At 40.6% G+C, this 10891-nt stretch overlaps 1 protein-coding gene across 1 annotated transcript; it reads right to left on the reverse strand.

The window, feature by feature from the left end:
* Positions 1–1240: 1240 nt before the first annotated feature.
* Positions 1241–10236, reverse strand: oacyl (O-acyltransferase like). Its single transcript, XM_036140714.1, has 16 exons — positions 10217–10236; positions 8262–8437; positions 6708–6841; positions 6552–6630; positions 6327–6462; positions 6039–6223; positions 5757–5969; positions 5575–5677; positions 5388–5489; positions 3457–3622; positions 3285–3364; positions 3090–3200; positions 2852–2975; positions 1889–2075; positions 1532–1674; positions 1241–1438 (listed from the first exon to the last, which is right to left on the reverse strand). Exons 1-16 carry the CDS (start codon positions 10234–10236, stop codon positions 1334–1336), a joined length of 2064 nt encoding a protein of 687 aa, XP_035996607.1. The 3' UTR covers positions 1241–1333.
* Positions 10237–10891: the final 655 nt, after the last annotated feature.

Here is a 10891-nt window from a genome sequence, read left to right on the forward strand (position 1 = left end):
CGGACGTTCAGCCCTCCACTGCACGGCTCGGACGTCCTGTGCTCCACTACTCGGCTCTGAGGTTCTGCTCGCCACTGCTCGGCTCCGACGTTCTGCTCGCCTCTGCTCGGCTCTGATGCTCTGCTCGCCACTGCTCGGCTCTGATGCTCTGCTCGCCTCTGCTCGGCTCTGACGTTCTGCTCGCCACTGCTCGGCTCTGATGCTCTGCTCGGCTCTGATGCTCTGCGCTCCACGGCTCTGCTCAGAGGTCCTGCTCTCCAGTGTTCGGCTCCAGAGTTCCTCCCGGTCAGTCTCTCCACACTCCTCCTGCCAGCCAGCTTCTACACCCTTCACCTCCGTCCGTTGTAAGACTCTGGTCTCATCATCCATCTTCCACACTATTCAATAAAAACTCACTCATAAGAACTGACTCTGTGTGTGCGTGCTGTGTCCGGGTTCATCCCAGAAAAATATATCATAACACCACCTACCTATGATTAGTGTTACATCCTTTGGTTGAAATCTCTTCAATGAGATGCTTGTTGTGTATGGGGCCAAAAACTTCAAACATGGCAAACCTTCTTCATGCTGACTAATAATGTTCCAGTGTTCAGTGTCTAATGCACAATTTCAGAAATTTTATGTGGGATTGCCCCAACTATGAGAATGTCCTAATCCATTGCTCACCAGAAAAGTAATTTTTGAATGTAGTTTTACAGAACATTTGTAAAGTGTAATTTTCTTCAGGTTTTACTTGAATCTCTCGGTATTCAAATTCATAATAAAAATCCAAATAAAGAAAGTTAGGAAAATATATTGAAAAGACCCAGCATCAGAATTACCAGAACTTCTGAAATTAGCTGACATGAATGCAACTGAACCATTTTCAATGTACAGTTTATGTTGATTACAGTGTAAAGGAACAATAAATTCATGATTTTCTTGTTTGCCTGGTGTATAAATATAATGGGACGCCCACTTCTCTTATCCACTCTTCAAAATAGGAAAAACAGAAGACCATGCCTTATAAACAAGGCAGACACATTTAGACCTTCATGAGTAAGTAAGGAAATAACAACAAGAAAACATTTGCAAACCTAAAATTACCCATATCTACTTTCAGGGCAATGATTAAAAGCTTTAAACTTCAAGAAGGAGCCTATTCTATCTTGTCACCAAGCATCGTGAAGAGGATGGTAAGGGAAAATCTTCAAAGCTTACTGACAGAGAACTGCCACATTATTTTCAGTGAGAGGTAGTGTAACTGCAAGAAAACATGAATTTATTAAATGTTTTTTACAAATCAATGGCAATAGATACGTGATGAGTGCTGTATTACACGTGACACTTTTTTCTAGACGCTTCTGTGCTTCAGGAAGCGGTAGGGCTTCTCAACCAGCACTGTGAGAGCACAGCTGACCACCAGAGTCAGCACCAGATGGCCGAGGAACAGGTACATCTGAAGAGGACAGACACCCAGTGGTGAAAAGGCGGGAAGAAAAACGGACAAGAATGTTGCTCCGTTAATAAATGACTGAGATCAAATCCTCACAAAGTTCATGTCTGTGTAGTGGATTGGCGTTTCTTGCAAGCCATTGTAGAGGATGATGAAGATGGGGTGTGTCAGATAGCAGGCGAAGCTGATGTTGGAAAGAGGAACCCAGAAACCAAAGGACAAGAATGTCTTGATAAAACCTAGTGACAAAAAAAAAAAAAAAAACACAGACAGAGAAACTGCAGTTTTATTTCCCCATATTTCAACACCAACAGTTGAGAAACAAACTGAATCTAATATGTGTGATGCGATTCTTAGCGAATGTCACCAAAGAACAAAGACGAATCAAATACACACGCTTGTTTAAATCCCAGTGTACCGCCACATTGGAGATATAATTGGATTTGCTCTAACCTCCATAGCCCTCTTCACAGGCCAGTATGATCCAACTCACAGTCAGGGCCCACACGGGTCTGTGCAGCCCCTGATACAGAGCATGGGCCACAGATGGGTGGGCTGGAGTTTCTTTCAGCAGGTAGGCCAGTCCGATGAGCAAAACCATCATGGAGAGACAGCAGAACCAACCAAGTGCTGCTTGCCACTGATTAAAAAAAACAAGCACAGAAATGTGAGGGCACGTTTCAGGTAAAAGGCATATTGATTGTAATTATAGTAACACGTGTTTCTGAAAAGAAATGGCCGTGGAAACTGCACGACGTTTCAAAGATTCAGTTTTCCGTTGGCCAACTAACAGGAGAGCACTAAAGTGCACTAGTGCAAGGAGTTAAATATCGTTCTGCAAAAATGGAGAATCCAGCCTTCTTCAGATAAAGGTCACATGGAGAAACCTTGTTTTTAAACGATATCTTGTTTTATTAAGGGAAAAAAAGCAGACTAAAACAATCCAACCCGATATGAAGAAGTAATTAGTAATTAGCTATTGTTCTAACTATTGTTAGTTCTCACTTCTTCCTACCCCATTTTGAGCATGATATGTTAACTGAAACAAAAATCTGTATTTTCTCTTCTTTCTTATGCACTTCTTGTTACTGTGCACTATTTTATTTTTATATTTATATCATGTTCATGTTCAAATAAATAAATTGTCTGTGTCAAACTTGACTGCATCAACCGCTATGAGCCATCTAGGACAGCAGACAGCGAGACTTTCACATCACCTGGAAGATTTATGGCCCACAATCCTTTGCAAAATTGTTTTAAGTCAGTGGCGTACAGCTTTTCATGATAAACGGCCTAGTTAAGGTCATGCTATAGTGTCCCAACTGTATTTTGGTCTAGGCTTTGACTAGGCCACTTCAAAGCCTATAGTTACGCTAATGAATATTATGCCAAAGATGGACAATCAAATCATCTCACCTTTTCCTTTAACAGTTGATGTTTCTTTGTTGCCAGGTATATTCCTGTTAGGATGCCTATGAGAAAGGGTCCATATCTCGTGTAGGGTTTCATATAATAATACAAAACATAGTTGTCTGATGTTCTGCAGAGACAAACTCTTCAAGGTAAAGACGTGGATTTTAAAAGCAGAGGTACATTTTCTGTCATGTACTGAAGCTCTATCTATTTAGACAGGATCATCATGGTGGAGGCTTACATTTTAGATGGCTGAAAGACTGGAAGGTGCAGATGTGCAGTAATAGCAGCACTGGCCACAGTAGTAATCACCAAAAGACCTCCTACCACGACGGCAAACACACTTCTTTTACTGCAACGGCAGAAACAGAAAGGAGAAGCTTAATCCTCTAGTTTATATGGTGTTTGAGATGATGGTTAAAGCTACGGGACATACAGTCTGTAAATGTAGACCAACAGAGGGGTAGTGGCATAACACTGGAAGTCAAGAGACAAGTACCAAGTCCAGGGAATACACTGTGGAGATATATGGAGAGGAAATGAGAAGTAATAGCTAGATATGAGCTGAAATGGCACATGAAGAGACATGAAGAGCTGCTGAAACTCACAATCTCGTGGACTGGTAGGAGGTTGCTAATCAGCAGTAAGTTGGCCCACCAGTACGCTTTACAATCCATCAACGTTTCTACAAATGGGAACCAGTAGGGTCCCCACCGGACCAAAGAGATGAGGCTGATAGTGAGGCACATTGTAAACAGATGCAGAGGCTGAATTCTGGATCAGGAAGACCAGGAGAGAAATGTAACCTTTTAGTTCTCAGTAGCACCTGTTCTAATCTTAGAAGAACTGTGCAAACACATATCACGGATGTATGCCTTTTACCCTTAAAAATGTTAATATTTTGTGGACCTTTTGTTGCAACAGACTTCAGAAGGGCATAGTCACGTACTATGGCTTAACAAATTTCTATGCCAGTAGCTGACAGACTTCGGATGGACTTCGGAAACTGAGCGTCTCGTGCAATATGTATAGGCAGAGCCAAAAAAACCTTTTTTGTGTTCTTTTCACCCCGACTGCGAGAAAAAAACTTCATGTTCTCATAGAGTCTGTAACAAGCCCTATGCTGGTCAAGGGTCTTCTCACTGTTCTTTCAAAGAACAAATGATGGATTCTGACAAAACAGATGTGATAGCAGCAGCTCCTGCGCTGCCATGTTTATTTTAGTTCCGCTGTGGGCTCGGCTGCTCCAGCTTTTGTCACAGGTGAATGTCCCGCCTTAAACCATAATGCTGCCATGTGATTGGCCCAAACAGATTTTTGGTTTAGTCCCGAACCATTGAGGGGGGAGCGGGACAAGATGGGTTCTCTGGTGTATTTGTGAACGCACAACTACCGTGAGAATTTAGTTTGCGGGCAAGGTTAAGGCAATGGAGCCCATAGATATGTATACACACGTTATAATGTTGTTATAATGAATAAATATAATCACAAGTATATAAAAGATAATGCCAGTAGGTTTGGTTTGCACTGTGAATGGGTTGGTACAATTCCACAGCACATGAATGAGGCATCTTCTCCAAATCGCCCCCTGTGCCACTTCCAATATGGCGTCAACGTCAAAGTGCGAGTTAGCGCTCAATGAGGTGTCTACGTCTATATGCCTGTGATGGAGCTGAGCGAGTCAGCAATACCCAGTGGAGGTGCGAAAAGAAAGAGTAAGTAATCCTAATCCTGTAGGTGACGTTGGTCTTCGAACACGCCGTGCTGCCACTACTGTGAGGCGTTGCAGGGCGGTCTACTGACTCTTATTGTGGTTGCATCAGTTGCATCAATAATGTTTATGCCTGCTGATCGCACCCTGTGTAAAGTTCTTCTCAGGTTCAAAAAGGACAAGTAAACACTAACAGGACGAATGCTTGGTGTATAAGATGATAGTGTGGTTTTTGTGTTTGCTTTTATGATCAAAACACTTAACTAGACCCCTCTAATGTATTTATTTGCATTTTAAGTGATAGACCAACACACACACAAAAGACTTGAGATCGGGCTGGAGGTTTAGCACCTTGGAGCACAACCAAGGAGCCTAAGCGTACAGGCAGAGCTACAGGGTATTGGTGTAAAGCAAAGCTATCCGTGTGTTAGACCAACACAATCAATGTCCAGATGTCCAACAAGTCCCACTGAGGATCTGTGGCCCAAAAGAAATGCTGTTCACATTGCCTGACAGAGCTTGAGGTGTTTGGCAAAAAAGATTCACCAAAATTTGTAGTTGCTAGATTTGTAAAGCTGGTAGAGACATATGCAAAAAGATCTGAAGTTTAAATTTAGCAAGCAACTCATTTTCTGCAGATTTCTAATCGTAAAAAAAACCAAAAAAAAAAAACATCCATGTTCCATTTTCCTTCCATCTCAGATTAATGTTGTACTTTGTGTTGGTCTCTCAAATAAAACCTTAAAGACTAAATAAACAAAAATGTCTAAGATGTATGAAATATTTAGCAAGGCACTGTAATTTAGTCATCCTGTCATGAGATCGTGCCTTTTAATTCTCTTGAGGAGATAGTTTGCAACCAAACCGAGAATCCGATTGTCTTCTGCCTTGTCGATGGAGCTCAGCAAAGACGTGGCACTGAGCAAACCCCTGAAACGGCACAAATGTGAAGTTTAGAATGCTAGAAACCATTTCTTGCACCACAACAAGTCCATCAATGTTTCAGTAGTCTCACCCTAGCAATAAGAAGGTATCAACAGCCAGAAAAACAGGCCCGCTGATGGTGAGCACATATATCGGGCTACTTTCAACCGCTTTCCTCCATGATTTGTAGTTATCTGCAACAGAGACACGGCAATGTAGATAAATTATTTTGAGGTAATTAATAGTTAGTTAACTGCCTGTTTTCTTCCATACCCAGGTTGGTAATTACTGGGAACTGTGCAGAGTGGCCGGATATGATCCACAACAAACTGAGAACCCGTATGCCATTCAGAGAGGCGTAGTTTTCACACTGGACAGAGGTGGAGGTGCTGAAGACCCCCTTACATGTTGTTTGCAAGGAGAACCCTCGAAAGTAGCTGGAAAGACAGCTTCGAGATAAACACTGTCCAGCAGGGCTGGCCGTGCCTGCAAAAAGAAACAACTTAGTACAGGCTTTGTCTAAATAGAAACAGGTGAGATAAAAATGATTTTCACCATTTTCCTCCAGTGTTCCGCCATTTTTTTCATTGCCGGACAAGCCATTGCTGTTCAGGGTGCCGTAAAAGTTCAACTGGGAAAACTCTGTTGTGGGACCGACGGTGTTGCTCTGCTCTGACCTTCTAAAGGCTGTGTAAAGGGTAGCCGCAAGAGGAATGGCTAACATTACACAACACACACACCTGAAGTGGAAAGGGAACCAAGTTTATATATCAACTATTGGCATTAAAAAGATATACATGCAGTTTATAGGGTCAAAATATCAAGGGTGACTTATATGCTGACATGCAGGCAATGTCTGATGCATCAGTAGCGACTGCGTCGGCCAAACAGTGAGTCATGATCATCTCCTGAGAAGACTGATTGGTCAGAATGGGAGGTAATGGACTAAGGAGGGACCTCTGGTTAAACTGAAGTCTGTCTGTTGGGAAGAATAGGGCACACGGGAGACAAAAACATGAAAATAACCAAAAACAAGAGAAACACAATCTGTTTTTAAGAGCCACTCACCACACAGCACCAGTCGTTTCACGTCTTCTTTGCTGCAGGAGTCGGGAACACAAACTCCCACAAAATACTGGATGGCTCCCTGCAGAAGCAGGAGAAAGTAGAGATTCTTCTCTAACTTGATATTCTTCCATCATGAAGGTAATTTATGCTATTCACCTGCTTCAGGAACACCTGGCAGTACTGCGCTGAGAAGCCGGGGCCGATGGCAGAGCGACACTGCTGCAGAGAACCAGGCTGGTTCACATTACCTTCTTTAACATTGCTGCCCATCTTTCCAAAGGAATCATACACTTTAAAAAAAAAAGAAGGGAAACAGCCAATGATGTGCAGTCTCAAAACAGCTGAAAAACACAATCTAAAGCCTTTTCTTTACCTTTAGCAAGTCACAGTTAGGTACAATTTTTAGATTCCCTCCTTATTTTTTCCATAAATGAATGAGAAATCCTTTTAGGTAACATTTCAAGATAGTTGGCAATATGACTACCTCATGAAGCGCATGCCTAGAGTGGGCAAAGCAGTAATCAAAGCAAAGAGGGGCAATTCGGAAGAATCTAAAAAATAAAAGATGTTTTGAGTTATTTCCAAAATTTGTGTTTGCTACATAATTCTATATACTTTTGCTTCACAATTTTGATATCTTCGCTATGTATTTATAATGTATAAAGTCATAAAATAAGAAATAACATTGAATGACAAACATGTGTCCAAAGTTTTGACTGATAATATATAAATAGGTAAAGATTTGGCTCAAAAGGATCTGTCATTCCATTGGATACCATTTCATAAATTTTAATATGCGTTCCGATGATCCTCGTTTATCAGATTAAAAGTTTTTTTTCTTTTGTGAAAACAACCTTTAAGCAGATATTAAACATACTTATCACCAAGCCTACATTTCTGTGTTAAATCCTTATTTGACTGATGTAATACTCTAATCCTAAATGTCATGTTTTGATTAGCTTTAATCGGAAATCATCATGATTAACAGACACAAAGGCTTGAAAGCATCAGTCTAGGTGTGATTAATCTGGTTAATGTGATCCACTTAGTGAACTTAGTTGCAGAAATACATGACCTTTTTAAGCAACCAGGTTACTGGAGTTCTTTTTAGATTTTTTTCCCTCCTCCAATTAAATTAGTTTTATGGGACCTGTAAAGGATATACATAAGTCACATCAAATGTCACATTAAGCTTAAAGGGTCTTAAAATGATTGAGACATTTTTGGGAGTGACTGTGCAGTCCAAAGTATTTTATCATTCTAGTCTGTTTATATTAGGTAATATCATGCAATGCATTGCATGGACATCGTAAAAAGGAATGAAAGAAGTGGAGCTATGTATAAAACAGCAAGGAAATTACTGCAAAATGTTAACAAACTAACTTTGAAGTCAAGTTTCATCATATATTTTGCACACAAACATTTATTTAAATGTAAGAATTTCACCAATCCATGTGATTATACCAATAATGGCTGCTTCCAAATGTTGGGAAGAATTAAGGGATTTTTTTCCCATTTTCCATTAACTATTACTTTACTAGTACATTTTACATTACAGGTGCTGGTTGGGGAAGAACTGGATCAGAACATGCACCAGCTTAGTTTCTACCAAACTCTTGATTCTGTTGTTAAAATAAGCTCTTAACGGTTCTACAGTGTCTAAATATGCCAAAAATGTAAGTGCACTTACTGGAAGGCGTCAGCACTTACTGAGAGCAGCATATTCCTTTGGCTTGTCCTGGTTTAAGTCCCAAAGGAACGTGTTGATATCCTTCATACATCTTTGTGACACAGTGTAGTTTTGCGAGTTTCCTGGTACAACGCTGTCGCTCACCAACAGCAAAACCACCATCCAACCAAAGGCCATTTCACTGCCGACTGCATCTCTTCAGCCCACAAGGTGCTTAAATAACAAAAAGGCCACATCATGAAGCACAGAGAAGCATGAAATCTATCTCCTTAAGGAGAGATGGAAAACAGCTTTGTAAACTGTTGCATGGACCTGATGGATTTTCTGCATCAGGAGTCAACAGGATTTAGTTTCTTGAAAAACAGAAAGATCAGAGCCGAGGACGTCACCGCACAGGATGAGAGTAATTTATGTGGGGGGCCTAACAACGACGGCTGCGGCAAGCAAGCCGGTCCTCTGTTTCCTCTTTTTCACGCAACCAAATTCTGAAGCAAATTTTTAACAACAGCCATGTTGAAAAAGTGCTGCCGTTCTCCTGTGTTGTACTTAAAAATATAATTGATACCACACCACGAAAATGTGTACTTTGGAAATTAAATATTTCTTCAATGTCTCGTTTAATGTTTCTTAAAAACCTTTAAATTCAAGAATTTGCACACAACTTTATATTTTTGGATAACACAATTTGGACATGGTGCTCACATTTACCCAGTACCACCATATATATATATATATATATATATATATATATATATATATATATATATATATATATATATATATATATATATATAAAATCTATATATATAAATCTATATATATATATATATATATATATATTGCATGTCCTCTTTTTATTTCTAATTATATTGAAATAGTGCTGCTCCTATCTGATTACGATTTTTGATGTCAAGATTTACCTCAGATAACTGTTCCCTTTTAAACATCTTTACACGTCGTCAACAAAGCATCAGCTTAAGTGACGTGACTGTATCATATCCTCTATGTTTATTGTCCCATTTATAAACTTGAATGCTTGTTGGATTTTAACATATCAGGTGGAATGTAGTTGTATAAGTGGAACCAAAGGAGATCAACACCTTTTTATTAACAAAAGAATAATTATTAGGCAGCTTATACTCTGTAGGAAAACTGGCAACAAAACAAGATAAAACAGACTCTGAGAAAAAGCACTTTTTAAACTGGAGTGTATGGGGTGCAAGGAGCTAGGGATTCGACGTGTAACCGGCGTGTTGCTCAGCTGCTTCGGTCCTGTTGGCTCTGAACAGGGAGCGACCTGCAAGCTGCAATACCGTGTTGGGAATATTAGTGTTGCAAGAAAGGCTTTGACGGAAAAGAAAACTTTCAGGATCTTGAAAGGATTAGGGAAGAATCAAAAAGCATATGATGAGAGGCTGTTCACAGACCAGACTGATGGGTCTTTGGCCGGGTCAGTAACACTAGCTATGTTTACATGCGCAAAATTTCACAATCACTTTAGAATGTATTCGGATCAAATAATCGGATTGTGCCATTTATATTTGCACACAATAAATTAATCTGATCATAATGCGCGTGTATATGAACCTGACTTTATTCAGAATAGAACCGCTCTGACATGTGCAGTTATCAAATTGTCCATCAGTTCATGAACTTTAGCTCAAACAAACTCTGTAATCTGGCACGACAAAGATACAAAGCCCGCCATTAGCGCTGACCGTCAGTGCTAATCTAGTGCTTCAGATAACCAGATTGTTATCTGTTAATATCAAAGACCTGGTCATCTTTAACTTATATTAACATTCTTATGGTATGAAACATTGGTGATTAAAAAAAAAAAGAAACAGACGACATCTGAGAGGAGGCAAATACTTTTTTCATGGTGATGTAACTGCCTGAGACGGATTTTGAGGTTATTTGGGGGGTTCTGAAACTCCGTCGGGCTGTGAAGTGACACAATTGGGAGCATCATTGCCTTGCAGCGAGAAGATCCATGGTTTGAATCTCAGCATGGGGTTTTTCTGCATAGATTTAGCATGTTCCTCCCTGTGCATGCATCACTTGCGTTCTCTCCAGGTACTCTGGCTTTTTCCAAATCAAAAATACGACTGCTAGGTTAATGGGCCTCTCAGTGTCCACAGAGTGTACATGTGTCTCTGTGTTGCCTGGTGATGGACTGGCAACCTATCCACGGCGTGGAGCCCCCCTCTGACCCTGCACGGATGAGCAGGTGCAGGCGATGGATGGATAAAACTCTGTCTTGAATGGTCCTGTTATGGGTAGCCTTTTTATCGGCACCTCTTGGGAATGTTGTACCTCGTTCTTCAGACTTAGTGAGCTCTGACTGATGTCTCATACTGTTAAGACTCTAGCCTCTTTCACAAAACATTTGATCTTTGCCTTAAACACCTTCTGGCCTTCACTGTGTCCGAAAGAACGGAGAATGGCCAGGAGAGTTGAAGTCAACCCCCTGATCTTCCGCCTCTTATCCATTGTAGGTGAGGTATTGACAGGGCCATAATTGTTGACTTGTAGCAGTCAGTGGTGTCTTGTGATGCTTATCACTTCTTGCCATTTTCACAGACTGGACTGGTTGTGCTAAGGTGAGTCGAGACAGAACAGAAACCTGGACTTCAGCTGTGGTATTTGG

The sequence above is a fragment of the Fundulus heteroclitus genome, chromosome 8 (assembly GCF_011125445.2).
Source record: "Fundulus heteroclitus isolate FHET01 chromosome 8, MU-UCD_Fhet_4.1, whole genome shotgun sequence".
NCBI lineage: Eukaryota > Metazoa > Chordata > Actinopteri > Cyprinodontiformes > Fundulidae > Fundulus > Fundulus heteroclitus.